The sequence below is a fragment of the Anolis carolinensis genome, chromosome 5 (genome assembly GCF_035594765.1).
Source record: "Anolis carolinensis isolate JA03-04 chromosome 5, rAnoCar3.1.pri, whole genome shotgun sequence".
NCBI lineage: Eukaryota > Metazoa > Chordata > Lepidosauria > Squamata > Dactyloidae > Anolis > Anolis carolinensis.
The window spans coordinates 55437782-55462817 of record NC_085845.1 but is presented as its reverse complement, the minus strand read 5'-3'; the positions used below and the strand labels follow the sequence as shown (position 1 = coordinate 55462817).

Genomic DNA, 25036 nt, shown 5'->3' with positions numbered 1-25036 from the left:
TTGTTTGTAAGCCGAAACAGTTACATTTTTAAGTATAACTCCAACCAAATAGCTTTGGATAGCATAGGGAAGTGTGAACACCCCTGTTGTTTTTGTTTTGCTGTCTGTGTCCTGTTCAGAAGATTTCACCTCACTTTCTGTCCCTGTGATAATTTGATTTTGAAAAAAAAATGGCTTGTTGTGGAAATAAGGATTGGTGATAACCCTTCAGTGGAGATCCCTTTTCTGCATGATAACTGTTTCAGGAATGAATTTCCCTTCCTAGGGGTAGATTTTTCTCACTTTTTGTTGTCTAACATTCTTAACTATGAGTCATTTTGAAAGTCGGATGTTTGTAACTCGAGGACTGCCTGTATTATCAGTTTTCTCCAGCATAGAATCTTAAAATTTCTGCTTCTTCTGTCTGTGTAGTTAGAACATAAACTTGGATAATGATTATATTTAGGGGTTTTTCCTTGAAGGTTTGTTGATACGATTCAATCAGACTTTGCATTATATCCTTTGAATGCTTTTGCTGCATCTTTCTTCATTATTAATTACACCCCCTTTCTTAATTAGATTGTCATTTCCTGAGTAAAACACTGGGTTTTACTAACTCAAAATGTCCCATTCCTACCCACTTTATATCATTCACCCCAAGTATTGCAGTGTTCCATTTCTTGTTTTACTATGTCTCACTTCCCCTGATTCTGTGTTCTTATAATATGTGTTGTGCTTTGCAGTCTTTCCTTTTAACTCTAAACACATCAACAGCTCGACGTTCTTTTGACTTGAGTCTAGTTATGTCATTTGTCGCAGTCCTATTTGTAGTTGTCTTTCGCTGTACCCCTCTGACTCGTTCCTGCTTCTTGGCAGGGGGTTGGACTGGAAGGCCAAGAGGTCTCTTCCAACTCTATAATTCTATGATTCTACGTGCTTTCTGACCTGGGAGGGTCATTTTCTAGCACTGTCACTTGTTTCATGTTGGATTGTCTCAACATAAGATTTTCATGGAAAGAGACATTCAAAAGGGGTTTACTATGCTTCCTTCTGTGCAGTACTAATAAATGTTAGCTATAGTGCCACTGCTGTTGCCTCTGTAAGATCCTCTGCCATGTCATCCTCTACTACTGCTATTGCCCAGTAATTTTTGGCATAGTTTGTTACCTCAGCAAAAACCTGTGTGGCATAGAAGACCCTACCAGCATCATAGCCCTTGGCCTCACAGGAGCATACAATCCTACCACTATGGAAAGAAAGTGCCACAGTGGGTATATTAAAGTATCGGTCTATAACACATGATTTTCCACCTACTGCATAACATAGGATGACTCTTAAATATCCAAGAAGTTAAGAAGTCCAAGGCTGTGTTGACATAGTAATACTTGCTAGCTGGAGGCTACCAGCCATGGCTGTGATCAGTGTTGGTGTGTAAGAAACAGTTAGGCACATTAAGACATGGCATATTTTGGGAAAGTGAGTGCATTTCATAATTGTTTCTAATTACGTCTTTTAATATTTTAGGCGAAGAGTATTATGTCTATAGTGATCCCTAGTATCAAAGTGGAAACTCTTTTTGATATAAACGCTGCTGTCCATTACACAGCAAAGCAAGTTTAAATTTTGTAAATAAATTAGATTTTGTTTTTCTTGCTGAATGATGTGCAGTAGCAGCAACCACCACTATCTGTATTGTTGCAAACAGAATGCCATGATAACATAAATCAGTATTCTACATTTGAAGCTGTTCTGTTGATTATTTGAACCTACCAACAGTAATACAGCAAATGAACAAGAAATGCAAGAATTTATTGGTGACTCTGGTTCAGAATGGAGTGTTTTTGGAGGAAATTAAGCTTTGGTTATTGGGAACTATTAAGTAACAAGCCTTTTGAATTGTATTGAAGTCTTGTTTAGAAACATAGCTTCACTTTGATCATTCTTATTTACTCTCATTATTTAAAACCATGCTGTGCGGTGGTGAATCTTGACAGAAATATTCCCTGCAGGGAGAACTGCCGCTGAGAAATCAAATTTGTTCCAACCTATTCTCTTCCCCCCACCCCCAAATATGTTAGGCTCCTTGCAAAACCTCCAGTGGCCTGCTGGATTTTATGAGAGCAGTGGCAAACCTTTGAGGAACCCTTACCATAATTTGCTGCTGCAGCTATTGTTCTGCATCTTGCTTTGAGATATTTTAGGTCATTCTTTTTTACAACAAGGACCGTGATAAAAAAGAAAAGTGATAACTAATATTGTCTCGGAGAAGTAACACTGATTTGCTACAGGATTAGTTTTCTTTTAACCTGACTTCCTGGATGCACTGCAATTCTTTGCCATGACATCGAGGCATGCGTTCCCTTTAATTCTCAGTGCTGCTGAGGCATGTTGCCACAGCAACCAGCTTTAGTGTGGTCTTTCCAATAGTAAACTGTGCGCCTCAGTCCTGGCCCACCTTAAATCACTGTCATTCCTTAGTAATATGTAAGGTCAAATACTTTGCCAGTATGCTCAAAGGCACAGAGCTATTCTTCTGCCTTTATTGGCCATCATGTCATTGCAGAGACAGTCTGGTGCTCAGGGGACATTGTCTATATTAAAGCTTTCAGCGTTAAACTAATTTTATCGCATTACTCCCAGTCGCAATGTCTTGTGGAAGTATGAACTAGGCAGAGACTTATATTATATTATATTATATTATATTATATTATATTATATTATATTATATGATGATGATGATGAAAAGAGATAATCGGTGCAGTACACATGTCCTCACAGCTTCATATATATAGCAAAAGAAATCTCAGCAGATTTTGTCTGCAAAGAAACTCACTTTTGTCAAGCAGGATTACTGTTTTCACACATAAATACTAACAGGTCAGTGTTACTTGGTTCAGAAGATTTATGGCAAGGCACATAGGTTGTTCTTCATACCATTCATAACTGAGTGGTTGAGCTTAAATATCTATGGATTTAATATAACACTTGGGGCTCATCCACACTGTAGAATTGTAGCATTATTATTCCACTTTAACCACCATGGTTCCACCCTACAAAATCCTGGGATTGGTGGTTTAGTAAAGGTAAAGGTTTTTCCCTGACATTAAGTCTAGTCGTGTCTGACTCTGGGGGTTGGTGCTCATCTCCATTTCTAAGCTGAAGTGTCGGCATTGTCCATAGACACCTCCAAGGTCATGTGGCCGGCATGACTGCATGGAGCACCATTACCTTCCCGCCAGAGCAATTCCTATTGATCTACTCACATTTGCATGTTTTTGAACTGCTAGGTTGGCAGAAGCTGGAGCTAACAGCGGGAGCTCACCCTGCTCCCCATATTCGAACCGCTGATCTTTTAGTCAGCAAATTCAGCTGCTCAGTGGTTTAATCTGCTGCACCATCGGGGGCAGTTTAGGGGAAGGCATTTAGAATTCTCAGCCACATTTCTCTATAGGATCCAAGGCTTCCCAGTAGGCCCAGCAGGGAAATGTAAACGGCTGCAGCCTCTTCTAGTTTTTGTGTTCTTGTATGTTCTTCCTCATTAATACGTTTTTCCATCTTGAATATTTCTGATGTTGCTTGGCCACACATATCCCAGTTTTTATCTGTAAAATACTTGAGAAAATGCTATAACAAGCTCTCTAAGTGTGGAAATTTTACTCCATTTTTTGTGTTTTACTTACAAATATCCCACCCTAAGCTAGTTTTAAAAGCCAACCTGCAATGTTCCTCAGTTATAAAATGGAACTGGTATCCTGTAAATGGTAGAAATGCAGTTCACTTAATCTATATATATAAAATGATAAAGTTGTTTGCACAGTGACTATAACAACAAAACTAAACATCCCAGAAATACGAAACTTGGCAACACAACGCAAAAGCCTTGCCTCCTGGTTGTAACAACACAACCACACCACAAAGCCACAATCCGGACCCACAAAACTCACAACGCATCGTGACTATAACAACACAACTAAATGCCCCAGAAATATAAAACTTGGCAACACAACACAAAAGCCTTCCCTCTCGGTTGTAACAACACAACCACACCACAAAACCACAATCTGGACCCACAAAACTCACAACAATGCATCGTGACTATAACAACACAACTAAATGTCCCAGAAATACAAAACTTGACAACGCAAAAGCCTTGCCTCCCGGTTGTAACAACACAACCACACCACAAAACCACAATCCGGACCCACAAAACTCACAACAATGGATCGTGACTATAACAACACAACTAAGCGCCCCAGAAATACGAAACTTGGCACACAACTAAATGCCCCAGAAATACAAAACTTGACAACGCAAAAGCCTTGCCTCCCGGTTGTAACAACACAACCACACCACAAAACCACAATCCGGACCCACAAAACTCACAACAACTCATTGTGACTATAACAACACAACTAAATGCCCCAGAAATACGAAACTTGGCACACAACTAAACGCCCCAGAAATGCAAAACTTGACAACACAACACAAAAGCCTTGCCTCCCGGTTGTGACAACACAACCACAGCACAAAACCACAATCTGGACCCACAAAACTCACAACAGTGCATCGTGACTATAACAACACAACTAAATGTCCCAGAAATACAAAACTTGACAACGCAAAAGCCTTGCCTCCCGGTTGTAACAACACAACCACACCACAAAACCACAATCCAGAACCACAAAACTCACAACAACTCATTGTGACTATAACAACACAACTAAATGCCCGAGAAATACAAAACTTGGCAACACAACACAAAAGCCTTCCCTCTCGGTTGTAACAACACAACCACACCACAAAACCACAATCCGGACCCACAAATCTCACAACAACGCATTGTGACTATAACAACACAACTAAGCCGGATGGCCATCTGTCTGAGGGGTTTGGGTAGGGTCCATGACAAAAAAAAAGAAAGGGGTTGGACTGGATGCAAACTACAAATCCCAGCACCCCATGGCACCCCTTCAATGAGAGGCCTCTTCCTTCTTCCTTTCCCCGCCATCCAACCCACTGACCCAGTTCCATGGCTCCACAAGCAGGAAAGGCTGGGATGGATAGAACGAAGGAAGGAGGGAGGGAAGCGAAGCGAAGTAACGCCAAGGACAAGAGCCCTCCCTCTCTGCCTGGAAGGCCAAGAGCAATGGATATAAATGTGAAATCTTGGCATGTATGAGGCTTGGAGGCTTATTATAGCTGTTTGTTCAGGTGTCACTTTCTACATTTTTGACCATATGGCCCTCTGAAATGATTACATCTTGGGGAGAACAAATCCTCCTCATCTCCACAGCAGAGGTTTATCTTTATTACAAAAATACTCTTGATTTACTTCCGCATGTTTAACTATTTGCAGTGTATAATGAGACAAATAGCTATTAATGCTATTTATTTTGTAATGCAGACGACACTTGATAATTGATTACCCTTAGATCTTTCCTAATGAGAAGTTTGGGAAAGAATGATAGAATGCAATGGAATAGGTTCCATTTTTATAGCTGTCCTTTTCCCTTTCTCTGTGCAGTTACATGCTACATTCTGAAGAATGTCTCTTTGAACCCATTGAGCCTAAATGGGACTAACATCTAGGACAGTAACTGACCTGGACTTTGAGCTGCCATTTTCTCCTCTGCTAGCAGATTACTCTATTTCTTGGGCTCTCAGGAGCCTTTTAATCTTTATCGTCTTCATTCTTTTTGAAGCTAACTACAAAAGTGAGTTTCCCCTTGTTACAAGCCTTTCCATGACACAGATCCAAAAAGCTTCTACATTTGTGTTTTCGGTTATATACACTCCCCATTTCTTCCTCTCACTCCCACTCTCACACAAACATAGACACCAAAATTCTTCCGTGATAAAATTTCCTATGTAAATAGCATATGGTTTGGAAGCTTGTAATTATATACAAAATTATATGAGTAAATTATTAAGACAAACCTTTTAGTTTAGCTAGAGGTTATGGGAGGCCTTTCTGGAAAATGTAAGTTAAACAGAAGCTTCAAAATGCCAAGGGGAAAAAACATATGTATAAAATGCTGGTTTAGAAACTTTCCTATCCTTTCATTAATTTAAAACATTTTAAATGAGGGATTATTGAATTCTGGTTATTTTAGATAGCTTAGTCATTGAGTAAATGCTTCCCATGCAGAGGGTCATAGATTTGATCCCTGGTGTGTCATCAAAGGCTCTGGGTTGCAATGCTGGGAAAGACCTTTCTCTAAGCCCTTGGAGAACTGCCCCCACCTTCTACTTATGAAACAGGATTGCCTGACATAAGTCAAAGTCCATCTTTCTACAGGTTACTTAATGACACATTACAGTGTATTGACTAGCCAATATTTAGAAAGTGTCCTCAATATTTGCCATGAAAGGATGCTTTTTACAGCTCCTTACTAGTGCTTATGTTAAAATTCTTACACAACATCCTTGCTAGTATTGTCATCATCCTACCATGAGAAAATGATGACTGAGAGATAGGAGCTCTATTCAGGTTGTTAGAATCCAAATAAAATGGATACAGCAGCAAAAGAAGCAACTCTTTTCATATGGAAGGACTCCAAGGCTTGGAAACCTGAGGAGAACCACAATGGGTAGAGGAGGCAATCTTGTGCAGAAAGTTATGCAGTGCATTCCTCCCCTTTCTTTTTAGGATTCTGAATTCCTGAACAAAAATCAAAAATATTTTATCCATGGCCCACCCAGTGAATTCATCGATAAAGAGAAAGTGTGGGTTGGAAACCTTAGTTTTATACTGAAGAAGCTTATGTTGCAGCCATAATGAAAATGTCCTTTGTAGTGTTATGAACTTATGCCTCTCTTTTTTGAGAGTATGTGAGTGTGAACAGAGTAGAGAAATCTCTCTTTTAGAATATATTGGGTTAACTTTATGATCATAACTTCATCTTTGTCCAGCTTTCACAAATATTATATACTGTTGAATAGGTTGATGCATTTCAGAAAAAAATTAAATCCAAGTTTGAGAAAATATTTTATTTATTCGTTCTTATTAAGTATTCTTAAATGTTGTGCTGTTACAAGTTAAACCTTTACCACAATATTGTAGTTTGGGTTGTACATATTACCTGTTCCAGGAAGTCAGCAACAAGCTCCTTCGTGGTCCTCCTTTCTCTCCCCTTTACTTTCCGATTCTCCCAGCCCCATGTATAGATTTAGTCAACTGAACAACTTCAGTAACTTGCTTGGACCTACAGTGAGGCCTTTTAAAGTCTTTTTTCTCAGGATGTATTGTACAATACTCCACTTTGTATGCAAGTATCTCATTTTTGGCCATATATGTATGGATATTTGAGGACATTAGATTCCTATTAGTATATGTGACTCTGTATTAGATTGTGGTGGAATTCTTTGTCTCATTTCATTTGTTTTTGTTGTCTTCTGTATTGCATTAATTATCCTTTATTTTATATCCAATAACTTGTTTTGATTTAAATATAGGAGAAGGGACTTTGTCAGAGATAAAAATGACACAGACTTCAGATTTTGCTTGACAACAAGTCCCAGCATTCCTCGTGGTGAGGAATGCTTGGAGCAGCAGTTCAACAACCTCTCGAGGGGCACATGGCCTAAATACAGATCTACTAAGAAATGCACTTTGATGTCATTTTAAGCATGAATGATTCTGTTTTTAATCTCACAAGGTACTGGAATAAATCTAAGAACTACTTCGGTATGTAGTCCTGCACTACCCTCTAGTGTTTAATATCTGTACTTCCAGTATCAGCATTTCAGTACTATAGTTTGTTAAAATTAGAAAAAGTCATAGAATCATAGAATTGGAAAGGGTTTCATGGTCCCATCAAATCACACTATTTCCCTGAAAATAGGACATACCCATAAAATAGGCCATAGCAGGATTTCTAAGCATTTGTGCAATATAAGCCATACCCCATAAAATAAGACATAGTGATAGGCATGGCTATGCAGCATAACGGCACAGAGCAGTAAAGGAGATGGGCAGCTCTTCCCATCTGCTCCATCGTGAGAGCTGCTATCTTGGAGGTGACCGGAGAAATGTGGGCAGTCCCATCAACAAGCAATAAAATCACAGACAGTGTTGTTGCCAATGCACTCTGAGCAGGTTACATGGATAAGAGCTGCTCATTTAATGAGAGCTCTATTGCTCAACATGAAAGATTGCGGCTAATGGTTCTAAAGGAATGGAGTCGCAAGAAATTCAGGATGGAATTCCAGGTTTGAAGAATTATGATGATGTTCCAGAAGAAGGGGACTTAACTATATTTGAATAAATGTAGATTATTGTACCATGGTTAATAAAAATATGATATCCTTTGAAAATAAGCCATAGTGTGTCTTCTTGATATAAGACAAATGTGGTAATTCCCTGCTCAGTACAGATTCTCCATCTAGAATATCCCCAGCTGGAGGTAGTTGTCCAGCCTTTTCTAAAAAAACATCCAGATGAGGAGATCCCACCACTTCTCTAGGCAATTGATCCCATTGCCTAACCTCTCTCTCAAGAAATTCCTTCTACTATTCAAATAATATCTACCCTCATAAAACTTAAAACCATTAGTTTTATTCTGTGGGGCAGAAGAGTACAAGTCTTCTCTCTATTGTAGCCCTTGTGATGTTTAAAGCGTACAATATCCCCCACTCTCCTGCAGAAACTGGATGGCCATCTGTCAAAAATGCTTTGATTATATTTCCTGTATGGTTTTTTTGGGGGGGAGGGGGGTGGACTAGATGACCCTTGTGGTCTCTTGCAAAATTATGATTCTTAGTCACCACTTCTTCTCTTTGCCCAGCTCCTTCAATCTTCCCTCATATTTCTTTTCTCCAAAGCTCTTCTCATCCTTGTTCTAATATTTTAAGACTTTTATTTAAGATGCATCAGATTACCTCTTCTAAAAGTATGTTGGATGACAGTGTCATTTTAAATAATGGCTAGCAATGCTGTTAGTGAGTGATGTAGATGCGGGGAACGCCGTGGATGTAGCATATCTGGATTTCAGTAAGGCCTTTGACAAAGTCCCACATGACCTTCTGGCAAACAAGCTAGTCAAATGTGACTAGGCAAAGCTACGGTTAGGTGGATCTGTAATTGGCTAAGTGAACAAACCCAAAGAGTGCTCACTAATGCGTCTTCTTCATCCTGGAAAGAAGTCACGAGTGGAGTGCCGCAGGGTTCCATCCTGGGCCCAGTTCTGTTTAACATCTTTATTAATTACTTAGATGAAGGGTTAAAAGGTATGATCATCAAGTTTGCAGATGACACCAAACTGGGAAGGATAGTTAATACTCCAGAAGACAGGAGCAGAATCCAAAACGATCTTAACAGATTAGAGAGATGGGCTGAAACTAACAAAATGAAGATACTCCACTTAGGCAGAAAAAATCAAATGCAAAGATACAGAATGGAAGATGCCTGGCTTGACAGCAGTACGTGTGAAAAAGATCTTGGAGTCCTCGTGGACAACAAGTTAAACATGAGTCTACAATGTGATGCGGCGGCAAAAAAAAGCCAATGGGATTTTGGCCTGCATCAATAGGAATATAGTGTCTAGATCCAGGGAAGTCATGCTACCACTCTATTCAGCCTTGGTCAGACTATACCTTGAATACTGTGTCCAATTCTGGGCACCGGAGTTGAAGGGAGATGTTGACAAGCTGGAAGGTGTCCAGAGGAGGGCGACTAAAATGATCAAGGGTCTGGAGAACAAGCCCTATGAGGAGCGGCTTAAAGAGCTGGGCTTGTTTAGCCTGCAGAAGAGAAGGCTGAGAGGAGACATGATAGCCATGTATAAATATGTGAGGGGACGTCATAAGGAGGAGGGAGCAAGCTTGTTTTCTGCTGCCCTGCAGACTAGGACACGGAACAATGGCTTCAAATTACAGGAAAGGAGATTCCACCTGAACATCAGGAAGAACTTCCTGACTGTGAGAGCTGTTCGGCAGTGGAACTCTCTCCCCCGGACTGTGGTAGAGACTCCTTCTTTGGAGGCTTTTAAGCAGAGGCTGGATGGCCATATGTTGGGGGTGCTTTGAATGACATCTTCCTGCTTCTGTCAGGGGGTTGGACTGGATAGCCCATGAGGTCTCTTCCAACTCTATGATTCTATGACGTGTGTTTTTCTGAATGGAATCAAGAGGCTATTTTCTAGCCTCTTCCATCCCATCAACCTCTTCCCCACATCCTCCATGAAGATGTTACATGAAGATGAGAAGAGGAACTTGGCACTGCTAATGACTCTTATCTGCTTGCAGTTTTCAGGAGGCAGGCAGGCAGAGGAACATCAATGCAATCATTACCCTTCCTCTCTCCCACACATGTCCATATTGCAGGGGGACAAGAAATAGTCACAGATGCCCAGTTATTTTCTTTTCTCCCTCACCCTTCACAGCAATTGAATAGTCAGAGGAGTGTCCTTGTAAGCCTTAGCTGCTTTCTTGGAGGGTGTGTATATAGAGAACTAAACATGGGGCATTTAGGATGCATCTATACTGTAGAATTTATGCAGTTTGGCACCATTTTAAGTGATGCCAAACTGGCTATGGAATCCTAGGAATTGTAGCATGGTGAGCACACATACTATTTGGCTGAGAAGGCTAAAGACCTTGTAAAACTACAACTCCCATAGATTCATAGAATTGAGCCGTGGCAGTTAAAGCAGTATCAAGCTGTATTAATTCAGCAGTGTAGATGCATCCCCACACTCTGTGCTTGCCATCTAGGGTTTCAGTCATTATTTTAGTCACTGTAGAAAAACACTGTGTGTGTGTGTGTGTGTGTATGCAAAATATGGTAGAGAAAACAAATAGTCTTTAGACTGTATGTAGCATACAAAAATTAAATGCTTCACATCACTTATCTTTGAAAAAACAAAGATGAATAGGCTTTTGCCAATTTTGTAGACATGTCTTATCGAGCAGTTTCATTGGAATGCAAAACAAAATTTAAATATCCATCTTATTCCTTACTTGTCATCTTTTACCTACAGCCTGATGTGTCTGACATGGTATCATCATCCTTTTGGTATTACAGAAGAAGAAATGGCACACATTTGGTGTTGCTGGAAAACTGTCATTTTTGCCATGCACTTCAAAAAATATCTGAAAGGTGGCAGTGTGGCATTACTTTTTTTAACAGCTCAGCTGTTTTAATGAGATACAAAACTAATATTCAAAACTTCAGGGTTTTCAACAGCTCAGCTTTTTAATCTGCTTACAGAAAAAGACAGAAATATGATTACATAAGGATAAAATTCTACATCTGATCTGATTTGAGTTACAGGAGGAAGGCTTTTCTATTATTCTGGTCAAATGCTGGATGAATTCAACACCCCTAATATGATACTGTGGGCTAAACTGGATATGATAATAATAAGATGACTACTTTTCAGTGTTTATTTTTTTCACTAGTAACCCACCTCTGCAGGTGGCAGGAAGGCAACATAGAAATTGTGGCAAGAACAGGTTAAAGGCCAGTCCCCAATGGTTTTAGTACAGATAATTCAACATTTCTCTCATCTGGCTGTTATTTAATAATGACTAAATAACAGTCATTATTAAGGTAGAGGGAGGGCAGAAGGGATTGCAAAGTGCAGATGTAATGGACATGATCTAATGGATGGAGGGGTTGTGCTTCCTCTGGAGAGCAAAACGTGGCTCTTGTTATATTGTTATATCTGCATTTTAATGGCCTCTTTGGCCCTGAGATTAAGAAGGACTAATTTTAAAAATACAGCAGGACAGTGCTCAATTATTTATTGAGATCAACTTTCCAATTTGATTTGCAATTCAGCTGTGAAAGCTGATATATTATCCTTTTTGTTAGGAAAAAAGACCTGGGAAGCATTGGTTGGCACTATGTCAATTCCAGGATGTTCCACATTGGATTTAAACTGAGGATTCAAAAGGTTCCCTACAGAAATCAGTGATTGAAAACAAAGGTGGGAAATGTATGCTGCACCAAATGCTCTGTTTGTGGGTGTGTGAATGCTGCTATTGAAGGCTTGCGAACTCAATTGTTTTCTCCCCATTTGCAGTGGGAAAAACTACAGATGACGACAAGTGAAAGGAGAAAGATAGTCTGCTCAGTCACATTCCACATTATTGCCATTACCTGCGTAGTTTGGTCATTATACGTATTAATAGATCGAACTGCTGAGGAAATTAAGCAAGGCAATGACAATGGTGAGTACATTTTTCATTTTCTTCTTTACTGCAATGAATACATCTTTAGAAACTGATGCAAAACAAGCTTTGTACCACTGGAGGAAAGGAGATAGCAAGTACAAAGTATTTTACACAGCATATTTGAGTGGGAGACTTCATCTTGCTTTTTTATCATAAAGATAATACCTATTCTATGATAATAATATAATTCTGAACGATGGAGATATGCACATACACCTCCAGTGTGTCAGTGAGATGTGTGATGCAGGGTATCCACATTTGTGCTATGTACAAATGACACATTCTTTCCATAGAATCCAGACTTTTGGATTGAATCCTCAATCCATCAGTCTGAAAACATGAGCAATGGCTACTGACAGTGCAGAAGGCACAGAAAGTAGGCTTTTCACAGGATAGGGTTTGATTACTCATATTTTGCTCTCCGGAACCAGAAAAAAATAAGGGACACTTCGCTCAAAGAGAATTTGAATACATTTTGTGCCCAGATAAAGTTAGCATATGTGTTTCTTAACATTCAAAAGACAGCCAACATTGTGTATGTCTGCGCTTTTCAAAGTGAGGCCCCAGAATTGATGGCAGCCTGTGAGATGTTGACCAGTGTTTGGCTATTTTCCATGAAAGAAAAACATAGTATCAAATGGGCACATTAGTGGGGGGAAATTGCTGATCTTGTACATCAGATAACCTGAGAGACACTGATGTGCAAGGTATTGGTCACTATTGATTTTACAGCACAATCATATACATTTCTACGGAAAAATAAGTGCCAACAAACTTACTAGGGCCATAAATTGATAGGAAACTGGGAGGATATGCATACACTCCCTCATATAAGCCTTGTACAGATCTGCAGCTTTAATATGGAAGATTGTTGTAACCATAACTGTCCTGAAATGCATCGTACTCATTTGTTTTCCCTTAAACCTGTTTATGCATATTTCTTTAATTTATAAGAGCTTCTACCAGGCAATACAGAATTAATGAAGTATGTTCCTTATAAAAATTATAAGGAGGTGGAAATAATATAGGAAGAATAAAGTTAGTTTCCAGGGATTTTTCCCCTAGCCTCTTCTATTATGATTTCTATTTTGGAGGCCATCTATGTTGGAAGTAGATTCTGGGGGTGTAAGTCTATTTTGTGAGAAAGATGAAAACTAGTTCAATTAAAAATGATTCCTTTAGTAGAGTTCGCAAGTGGAAGCATTGACTCCCTTGGGTCATTCAGAGGCTAATTTTAGCAAAGTACCTCACAGGGGCAGTTTGCAAGTTTCATAGCTAAAACCTTTACTAATTACATGTACAAGCAGTTCCCACAAGTTTGGTTCTGCTGTAAATCAGAAGAGGTACTTTTTTTTTCAGTGTAAACTTAACCGAATGCATGTATTTTTTAGTTTTGGATAGAATAGGGAAGGGCTAACACCCTTTGGTATTTGTTTTTCTGTCTGTGACCCTGTTCAGAAGATTTCACCTCTCTTTCTGTCCCTGTGATAATTGGATGTGGAAAAAGTTGAGTTGTGGAAACAATGATTGGTGATAAAGCTTCAGTTGAGACACCTTTTTGTCATGAAACCCTTCCAGGAGTGAATTTTCCTTCCAAGGAGTAAATTTCCTCTCACTTCCTTTTATCTCACCCCTGTTCTGAATTATGAGTTGTTTGTAAGTGGGATGTTTGTAACTCGGGGACTGCCTGTAAAGGTACATTCAAAGATGCATACACGCAGTGTCTAAAAGCTGGCTAACTACAAGAAAGTTTCAAGATGAGGAGTAGCTCAACAGAGCCTGAACATAACATCTTGAGGGAGGAGAGAGAGAGGAAAAGGGGTTTTTTATGTGTTTGCAAGTACACATGGAAAGTTTCCTGGTCACACGATGTGGCTACTTAGATACATCCCCATAATAGGTGACTGAGTGTGATGACCCATGGGCCTTGTAGTCCTGCTCAGGACATTGTAATTCCTGATGAAGAAGAAAACTTGGGTTTTTTACCTTCCCAGTCAGAACTGGATTCCTCTCAGCCAGATCTTTCCCAGGCAGATCTGGGAACCTTGCACCTGCAAGAAAGTTGTCTCCCAGAAGTATGTCAAACAAGCCCAGAGCCTACTTCTCCCGTGTTCTTGCGCCGGGAGTTTTGTAAACAACAGAGAAGTTTGGAATCAGCTTCGCGCAGGAGTGCGAGAATTGCAGCTAAGAATGTAGCCAATTAAGACTGCTTCTCGTGAGAATCTTTAAGGAGTCTAACATCTGGTCTCAGAGTTTAGCTTTCGTTTCTGATTCCCAGAGAACTGCTTCGGTGGGAAAGTTAGACTCTATATAGGTGTTTTACCCGCGTAGTAACTTCGCGGAGTCAATTCGTCAGCCTACGGAGCGAGTTGTGTCTGGACAGCGCGCTCCGATTCAAGCCTCGCTCCTGCTCAAGCCTTGCCCTGCTTTCCAGCCTTCGCCTTGCTTCCCAGCCTTGTTTACCTACGGACTTTGCCTTGTTGCCCAGGACCAATCCTTGCCTTGTTCCACGGATTTTACCAAGTTATTCCACGGACCTTGTTCTTGTTCCTAGCTACCTTGTTCCACGTTTAAGCCTTGTTTCAAGTATCAAGTTATTTCAAGTTATGGACTAAAGGACCTGGTCTATTCCCCTCACTTTGCCTGGCAAAGTGAGTGTTCGGTTATTGGATTACAACTTTGGACCATAATATTTCATATTGGACATTGCTTTTTTGGACTAATTTTGACCTTTCCTGAAAGGTCCGCTTCTGAACTAACTTTTACATTTGTTTTTATTAATCTTATATATTTCCTTAATAAAGATATTAGATAGAATCTGGCCTCTGCGTATGGTTATTGGTGCTCCGTAGCCTGGGTCGTGACAGTTTGACTCCGCCACCCTAAGCACCAATTAACCTCGGCCAGAATGTCTACCGGAACCGTGCCCGGTGGGCAGCCACTGAGCTACACCATCAGCAAGGACGAAGTGGATCGCATCCGCGACAGACTCAACGCCCAGGATGGAGAAATAAAGGGTTTGCGGGAGCGCGGAATCTGCCTCCCGGCCATGGCGTTGCCAACCAAGTTTACTGGAGAAGCTTCCAAGGTTCATGTTTTCCGTCGCCAATGTCAAGCTTATCTAGAGGCCCGTGCTGCCGAGTTTCCCCAAGAAGACATCAAAGTGGCGTGGGTTTACAGTCTTCTAGACGGGCCAGCGGCCAACTGGGCGACGGCACTGTTCGACCAAGCCTCTCCACACCTAAGATCAGCGCAACACTTCTTGGACCACCTCAAGGAGACTTGGGGAATCGAGGACAATTTGGAGGCAGCCGGTCACAAACTCCGTCGCCTTTTCCAAGGAGACAGACCTATGTCTCAGTATATAGCCGAGTTCCGAGTGCTGGCCCACAACACCGGCTGGAACGATGTAGCCCTCAGAGGACAATTCCGGGAGGGTCTCAACATTGAAATGCTGGAAGAAATCTCCAAGGTGGATCCTCCCCAGACCCTCGAGGCACTCATTGATCAATGTTTACGGGCTGAAGTCATGATTGCCAACAGGAAACAGTGGGTTCGAGGCCAGAGCGGTAGAGCCGGGGCAAAACCCCCCGCTCCCGCCAGCGTTCAGCCACGTCCAGTGTGGAGACCCCCACCACCAACCCCATACCCCAGAGGAAGCGAGGAGGTGCCGATGCAGTTGGGCAACGTGCGTCCCAGACTAGATGCCGCCGAGAAGGCCCGTCGTCAACGCTTAAACCTCTGTTGGTACTGCGGGAACGGGGGCCACTTCGCCAGAGAGTGCCCAGCCAAAGGGAAGCCTGCCGCCCGTCTTGCGGCGGCGTCCTCCACGGAGACGAAGGCGTCTGAGCCGACTGGCACACAGCCGGCGGGGGAAGCCAACGACCGGGCGTAGAGAGGCTCGCCAACCCGGTCAAAAAATCCATTCAAGAGCCGCCTACTGGGGTCCTGTTCCTTCTCGTGGTCACCTTATGGTCAGCAAAAAGGGGACCCGTCATGATCCACGCCATGATAGACTCTGGAGCCACCAACAATTTCATTGATAGAGAGTATGCCGACTCTCTGGGATTACAATACCATGATTTCAAGAATGCCCGTGTGGTGCAAGCCATAGACGGCCGCCCCCTCAAGACGGGCCCCGTAAGTCAGTGGTCGGAACCCACCAGGATGTGGATAAGGGAACATATGGAAGAGATTTCCTTCTTTGTTACCGAGGTTCCCCATTTCCCTGTGATTTTGGGAATTCCATGGCTGACTCTCCACGACCCTAGCATCTCCTGGTCCAACAGAGAACTGCAGTTTGCTTCACAGTACTGCCAAAACCATTGCCTTGTAGCCAAGGTCTGCCATGCCACAGACACCGAGCCCATCATCACCCTGCCCAAGAAGTACTCCGAGTATTGGGATGTATTCAATGAAAAAGAAGCCGAGAAATTACCCCCACATAGACCTTATGACTGTGCCATTGACCTGGTGGAGGGGGCCCCGATCCCGCGAGGGCATCTATACTCTCTGACTGAACCAGAGCAAGAAGCTCTCAGGGAATTTATAGAGACAAACCTTCGTAAGGGATTCATTAGACCCTCTCAATCCCCAGCCGCCTCCCCAGTGATGTTTGTGAAAAAGAAGTCAGGGGAACTACGCTTGGTGGTGGACTACAGAGCATTGAACAATATCACCAAGCGGAACAGCTATCCCCTGCCCTTAATCTCGGATCTACTGGATCGGCTTCGAGGAGCCAAGGTTTACACCAAACTGGATCTTCGGGGGGCTTACAACTTAGTTCGCATCAGAGAAGGGGACGAGTGGAAGACCGCCTTCCAGACCAAATTCGGATTATTCGAGTCCCGAGTTATGAATTTCGGATTATGCGGAGCTCCCGCAACGTTCCAGCATTTTGTCAATGACATTTTTCAGGACTATCTAGACAGGTTCTTGATAATCTACCTGGACGATTTTTTGGTGTTTTCTAGATCACAATCAGAACATGAGAACCACGTCAAAATGGTGTTACAACGATTGCGGGATCATGGACTTTATGCCAAGCTGGAAAAATGCGCTTTTGATCTACAAGAGGTAGATTTCCTTGGTTACCGCATCTCGCCTCTAGGGCTTTCCATGGATCCAGCCAAGGTTTCAGCAGTATTGGAATGGCGGGCGCCAACCAACAAGAAAGAGGTGCAGCGTTTCTTGGGGTTCGCGAACTATTACCGCAAGTTCATTCCAGATTTTGCCCGCTGGTCTGACCCCATCACTAGCTGCATCCGTGGAAAACAGCCTTTCCGCTGGACTGATCAAGCAGAGAAAGGGTTCCAGCAACTAAAGAAACTATTCACGTCCCAGCCAATTCTACAGCACCCAAATCCTGGAACCCCTTTTGTTGTGCAAGCGGACGCCTCTGATGTGGCAATTGGGGCTGTACTCTTACAACCGGTGGGAGATCACCTCCATCCCTGTGCCTTTTACTCTCGTCAACTAACCACACCAGAGAGGAATTACACCATTTGGGAAAAAGAACTACTGGCCATAAAGGCAGCCTTTGAAACTTGGAGACATTGGCTAGAAGGGGCCAAATTTCCCATTGAAGTCCACACTGATCATCGTAATCTAGAACATCTAAGAACTGCCCGCAAACTGAATCAGAGGCAGCAACGTTGGGCTTTATTCTTCGAACGTTTCAACTTCCAGATTCATTACGTGACCCCAGCCCAGACCAAGCAAGCAGACGCCCTGTCACGTAAACCGGAATACGCTGCAGGACGTAAGGAGACCTTTGAATCCCAACTATTACAACCCGAGAACTTTGCCACGCTCACAGTGGGGAACACCAAATCCATTTCCATTGGTTCAACTTCCTCTACTCCAGGACCCATCTGTGCTCAAGAAATCAGGGCTAGTCAGCAAGCAGATGCCTGGGCGCAGGACCAACTTCGCCAAGGTCTGCATTTTCCCTTTTCGCTTAAAGATGGGCTGCTTTGCTATAGAAATCATGTTTATATCCCACCCGGACCGGGCAGGGAAAAAGCGCTTCGTCTGTGTCATGACTGCAAACCAGCAGGACACTTCGGACTATTTAAAACCATGCATCTGATCCTAAGGGATTTTTGGTGGCCCAAGATCCGCAAGGATGTGGAAAAATATGTCAACACCTGCCCAGTATGTCAGCGCTCCAAGATAAGAAGGGAGAAGCCCACAGGGCTTTTACACCCCCTTCCTACCCCATCTCGCCCATGGGAAATAATTTCTGCGGATTTCATCACTGACCTACCACCTTCCTGTGGATTCACCACGATCTTAGTGGTGGTGGACCTTTTCACCAAGTTAGCCCATTTCATTCCCTGCGAAGGCCTCCCCACGGCCAAAGAGACTGCGGATCTATTCCTTCAACATGTTTTCAGACTACATGGATTGCCCAAGAGTTTAGTCACAGACCGTGGATCTCAATTCACCTCTCGTTTTTGGAAGGCACTACAAAAACTATTGGGCATAGACTCTCGCTTATCTTCAGCTCATCATCCCCAAACAGATGGGCAAACGGAGCGCACCAATGCCACTTTAGAGCAGTATCTTCGCTGTTATGTAAACTACCAACAGGACAATTGGGCTTCTCTGTTACCACTGTCAGAGTTTGCCTACAACAATGGAGTTCAAGCTTCTACAAAAGAAACGCCGTTCTTTGCAAACTACGGCTTCCATCCACGTTTCTTTCCCCCTGTCATTGAAACTTCAGAAGTTCCCGCAGCAGAGGATTGGCTGCAGGAACTCACAGCGGTGCAACAACTTTTGCTCCAGCAACTGGACCAAGCCAAGGAGGACTATAAACGCCACGCTGACAAACACCGCCAGCCGGGCCCCGAAATCAAGGTAGGAGATCGGGTTTTTCTGTCCACTCGCTTTCTGCCCTCCCACCGCCCTTGCCGGAAGTTAGATGCCCGTTTCATTGGCCCCTATCCAGTGGTGGCGCAATTAAACCCCGTGACTTTCAAACTCCAACTTCCGCGTTCAATGCGCATTCACCCAGTGTTTCACCGTTCCCTGCTCCTTCCGGCGGATGGTGTGCGTCCTGATACAGACCAACCGGCCCCCCCTCCTGTTTTGATGAATGGGGAGGAGGAGTTCGAGGTTGAGGACATTTTGGATTCTCGCTTTCATCGCCGCCGCCTACAATATCTCATTGACTGGGTGGGTTTTGGCCCTGAGGAACGCTCTTGGGAAGACGCCTCCACAGTCCATGCTCCTGATCTAACCCGCCGCTTTCATCAGACCTATCCCGCCAAGCCGCGACCTCGCGCCTCGGGGAGAGGGCCCCAGTTTGGGAGGGGCCTTGAGGAGGGGGATAGTGTGATGACCCATGGGCCTTGTAGTCCTGCTCAGGACATTGTAATTCCTGATGAAGAAGAAAACTTGGGTTTTTTACCTTCCCAGTCAGAACTGGATTCCTCTCAGCCAGATCTTTCCCAGGCAGATCTGGGAACCTTGCACCTGCAAGAAAGTTGTCTCCCAGAAGTATGTCAAACAAGCCCAGAGCCTACTTCTCCCGTGTTCTTGCGCCGGGAGTTTTGTAAACAACAGAGAAGTTTGGAATCAGCTTCGCGCAGGAGTGCGAGAATTGCAGCTAAGAATGTAGCCAATTAAGACTGCTTCTCGTGAGAATCTTTAAGGAGTCTAACATCTGGTCTCAGAGTTTAGCTTTCGTTTCTGATTCCCAGAGAACTGCTTCGGTGGGAAAGTTAGACTCTATATAGGTGTTTTACCCGCGTAGTAACTTCGCGGAGTCAATTCGTCAGCCTACGGAGCGAGTTGTGTCTGGACAGCGCGCTCCGATTCAAGCCTCGCTCCTGCTCAAGCCTTGCCCTGCTTTCCAGCCTTCGCCTTGCTTCCCAGCCTTGTTTACCTACGGACTTTGCCTTGTTGCCCAGGACCAATCCTTGCCTTGTTCCACGGATTTTACCAAGTTATTCCACGGACCTTGTTCTTGTTCCTAGCTACCTTGTTCCACGTTTAAGCCTTGTTTCAAGTATCAAGTTATTTCAAGTTATGGACTAAAGGACCTGGTCTATTCCCCTCACTTTGCCTGGCAAAGTGAGTGTTCGGTTATTGGATTACAACTTTGGACCATAATATTTCATATTGGACATTGCTTTTTTGGACTAATTTTGACCTTTCCTGAAAGGTCCGCTTCTGAACTAACTTTTACATTTGTTTTTATTAATCTTATATATTTCCTTAATAAAGATATTAGATAGAATCTGGCCTCTGCGTATGGTTATTGGTGCTCCGTAGCCTGGGTCGTGACACTGAGCAAATTGGGCAAATTTTAGAGGCAGCATACATAGAGGAGATACATGCAGGAAACCCTTACTGCCTAAAGCAAAACCCATTCCTCTAATAGCAAATGGGTGAGGGAGTTTAAAGGGTATGCTTAGTTGGGAAGCAATGACATCCTTCTTTAACTTATTGGGGGAAGATGGTGAGATGGGCTTATCTGCTTTCTTTTTTTCCGTTTTGCTATTCATGCATATACAGTAAAGGGTTTTGAATGTAGCTGCTGTTTATCTTGCCTGCAGTAGGCAGGCATGTCAAGTTACAGTGGGATCAGCAAGAGTAGAATCCTGTTGTTTTCCAGTTTGTTTTATTGCAACGTTTACTGAAGACATACTGCTGCAGGCCAACACCAAAAGTTTCTCCAGTCCACCTCCACTATTGTCCCAATGCTGATGTTGCTAAAAACTCTTTTAGCTTAATAGAGAACAAGGAGGAAAAGGATAGATGGGGAGCACAGACTTTGTGAAAGGGCTTTAAAATCCAGCTAGTCATACTAAGGGACTGGGTTTTGCAGCACTGGTGAGCAGGGCACTGAAGGATGATGCATGCAGTTTTTTCCCAACTGTGAGAACCAGAGTGCTAACCATTTTTAACAAGACCCTTGCCTCTGGTCACTGCACTACTGTTCATTGGGAGGGCTCCTTAAGCAGTCTCCTTGTGGAGAGAAAAGGTGGTGTAAAAATAAGCAAAATAATAATACCCAGCACTTGGTTCTATCAAAATCTGCTGCGCCAACCTGATTTTGCTCATAGTAGCTCCTACTACAAGGTAACTGCTAGCTTCACATTAAGGCAGCAGCAAGCTGATAGATTAAGTTGAGAATGAAGTTTGAATAATTGTAAGCATATTGAAGAAAGAGCAATGGTTCAGGATGCACTGATACTAACTACCTTTTAATTCTTTTTTTAAAATCTTCCTGAAAGGAGTCCTGGAGTGGCCATTTTGGACAAAGTTGGTTGTAGTAGCCATTGGATTCACCGGTGGTCTCGTTTTTATGTATGTACAATGTAAAGTCTACATTCAATTGTGGCGAAGACTGAAGGCTTACAACCGAGTGATATTTGTTCAGAACTGCCCAGATACGGCCAAAAAACTAGAGGAGAAAATTTCTTCTTCCATTCAGAACACTGAAATCAAAGACACTGTAGTGGTGCCAGTATCACAAACAAGTACAAACTCTCAACCATCAGGAGAAGAAACTGCTTCTGACGGCATGCCAGTTTGATGAAGCGGCATCTGTTATTCTTCACTGGAGAATAAAGTAATGTGCTTTCTACTGTTCCGCCACAGTAAAATGTCAGAATACGCTACATATTTTTGAATGAAGAGCAACAGGAGAATAACCAGGAAAACTGATAGAGTGAAGGTGCACATTACCACTGGAATGTAATTGCGAAGCTGCTTTTCACCTTTCTTGCTAAGTGTAGTCAGAAGTGACAAAAAAGAAGAGACAGCAGAGACCACTTCTAAGGGGCAAACAAACATAGCAGCACCACTTTTGATAGCGGAAAAGCCCTGCACTTACAGTTGTACTACTGATGTTCTGTTTACAAGGTGGGGGGGGGGGGGGGGGGAGAGGGGGGAAGTTGGGGACCCTTACATGTATTTGCTACTATGGTCTTTTTGCTAATAATTGTAATCTTGAAAGGGAAATACTTTAAAGCAAATTTTTAAAGATTCATATTAACCTTTAAAAATCATATAATAGACATATCAAAGCACAAATTATCTAAATTTCATAATGCAAGAATTTAAATACTGAGGTGGCTCAATGAATCAATATAGCATCTAGGATTTAAATCTATGTAAAAGAAAACTTTCTCAGAACAGTAAACATTTAAGTTTAAATTGAGCAACTGTTAATTAGGTAGGCGGAAAATATTTTCCATGATCCCCAGTAGATGGTAATTACATCCCAAGGTTGTTTTCCAAGTTCTGTTATCTGGAGAAACAACTTACCAAGTGTGCTGTTTGTTTTTTAAAGCAGAATAAAGTTAAGAACACTGATGGGAAGAATATTCCTGCCACCTCTAAAATGATTCTGTTTAAAGGGTAACATGTTCAGCAAACAGAAGTACTTGTAGTCCAGATAAGTGCATTAGCTTAATGCAGATGACTTTGAAACACTTTCAGTACTTATTTATTAGTGTGTGAAATATGCAAAAAGGATGGAAAATGGAAATCATTCATTTATTTTAGAAGATCAGGATAGGAATGATTCTGAAGCTGCTAGGATAGTCTTTACAGACATAATGCCAGTATCTCTCTCATGTACACATGGAAAAGATAATGATTAAAGGTTCAATACTTCAGATATTAATACTGCTGTTCTAGCATAGTAATGTAAAACTGAAATGTGATTAAATAAAACACAGAAGATACACATCAGTATAATGGTGTACTCGGCAGCCATAACATATGGGACAAAAGGATGTTAGCATCCCGTTTCAAAAGGCAAAACAATCTGATACTCTGAAGAGAATCAAGTTTCTCTTTTATGCCACAGTTACACTTGTTGAATATATTGTGAGTTGTGCCCAAGTAATGTGAATTATACAAGAACAGTGTTATTAGTAATAAGGGAGACTTGGAGGGCAAACTGCAGTGGTTTGTCATTTTAAAAAAAGATTACATTTCATGTCTCAGACTTTTATGAAAATTGCAGAGGATGAAAAGCTCATCTGGGTAACTGCAGCAAAGTAGATTGCCCCTTAGTATCAGGAAGTAACGTCATTTATTATCATATTGGAACCAGGGCCTAGTTAAACATATACCAACAAAGCAAATAATAATTCTATAGGGTGATATTTTGCCAAAATGTCTTAAATGCAAGACGTATAACTAACCTGTCATATTTCAAACAAAAAAGAGAAGTGGCCAGTTAACATTTAAATGTTTGGTTGAAATTACTCCCACAACCTCTTTGAGATTAGATCATGATGCATGTTGAGTAAGTTCACAAGTCACTAAAAAGTAAGGTCACGGTTTGAAATAAATTCCAAACTGGGTGGTTTTCCTGCTCAGATGTGGAAACAATACAATAATGGTTTGAGGTAAATTGTGATTTTTTTTTCTTCCTTCTACCCAGCTATAGACTTTTAGCATAATACCATTGCTTTGCATAAACAAATGACACAGAAGGCAGAAGGTTTAAAAAGCAACAAGTTGCATGAGGAAAACTAATACCATATAAATTGCCTAATATTATAGTATAGATGTGGAGTCAGACAACTAGTTTTCCAAATTATCATTTTGAAGTGTGTCTATACAGTGCAGCCCAAAGCAAACTCCATTGTATAAAGGGCACAGCATGTTTTGACCTGCAGGTTGCTATGCATATGAAAAAGTCAGTTACTTAGTCCAAGGCCAGTGGTGGTCTGAAAACATGGAAATTTGGGCATGACTATACTTTGACACACATTGAAGGAAATAACCTGTATAACCCCCAATTTTAAAAGGTAAAGGGAATTTATTGAATAAATGTATGCCAGCCCACATTTTCAGGGCAAATGGTGATATTGGTTTTATTACTGAAAAGCTAAGAAGGAAAAAAGTATTTGATATTCATCTTCTGAAACTCAGTGCACATAGTTGAAAAGCAGCCATTGTAGGAATTGTTATCCCTTTTTAAAGAAAACACCATTAAAATGGCACTTGTCACACAGAGATTGCAGTGTTATATTTTTTAGTTATCACCTGACAGAGAAACCAAAAGATACATCAAAGAAAAGTGTTTTATATAGTGAACTAAGATTCCTACAAATATGATGAAAAAAATTAACATTAGGTAAAGTTGAATGCCAAAACAATTTTCTTAAATAATTGTGGGGCTGTCAGAGGCTATCCCCTTTGGATTATTCAGTTAGCTTTATGAGGATACCTAAGCAGTCTACTGGTGCTATTGCTACAGCTGGAAAGCAATTGATAGTACGGTTCTGAAACATGTACATCGGTACACACATCCATTACAAAATTAACTGTCAAATTCTGAATCTTGCACTGCAATGCAATCTATGATGCAAATATTTTCTTTCTGTACAATTGTTGGACTGACAGGTTTCTTACTTGTTTGACCCAATTCTCTTTTGCAACAGACCTTAGATGCTTTTGTGGATGACTCGTGTATTAAAAAGGGTATTTGGGAAAGGGGGAAAACTTAATATAATTACTAACTGTTGTGGAACAAATTTGTATTTGTATTAAACAGATGCCTCAAAGGTAGCTGTAATTATTTCTTTTCAAAGAGGAATAATCATGTATTTAGATTTCTTTTGGGAAGTTACATGCCATCAATAGATGGAGACCCTGCTGCGGAAGAACTTTAAGCTTGCAAGACTATCTGTCTTAACTGTGTGTATGTATGTGTATATACACACACATATCAACAGTGCCTTCACACACATACACACCCTTTGATTTTTTCCTAATTCTGTTATATTGCAACCTTGAACTGAAATGGATTTAAGTGGCATTGCTACTCCTTGGTGTATACTCAACACTGTGAGGGTGTAAATTACTTTTATTGTGGCAGAGATGTTAAGGAAACATAAACTGG

At 41.8% G+C, this 25036-nt stretch overlaps 1 protein-coding gene across 5 annotated transcripts in view; it reads left to right on the top strand.

Annotated features, from left to right (window-relative positions):
- The window catches only part of marchf1 (membrane associated ring-CH-type finger 1), a 178933-nt gene extending 156876 nt beyond the window's left edge, over positions 1–22057 (top strand). For all 5 annotated transcript variants that reach the window (XM_008111903.3, XM_062981349.1, XM_062981348.1 and 2 more), the window contains 2 exons: positions 12006–12153; positions 21405–22057. In XM_008111903.3, coding sequence (XP_008110110.2) covers positions 12006–12153; positions 21405–21706 — 450 coding nt within the window. In that variant the 3' untranslated portion in view covers positions 21707–22057. The remainder of the gene's footprint in view (positions 1–12005; positions 12154–21404) is intronic.
- Positions 22058–25036: the final 2979 nt, after the last annotated feature.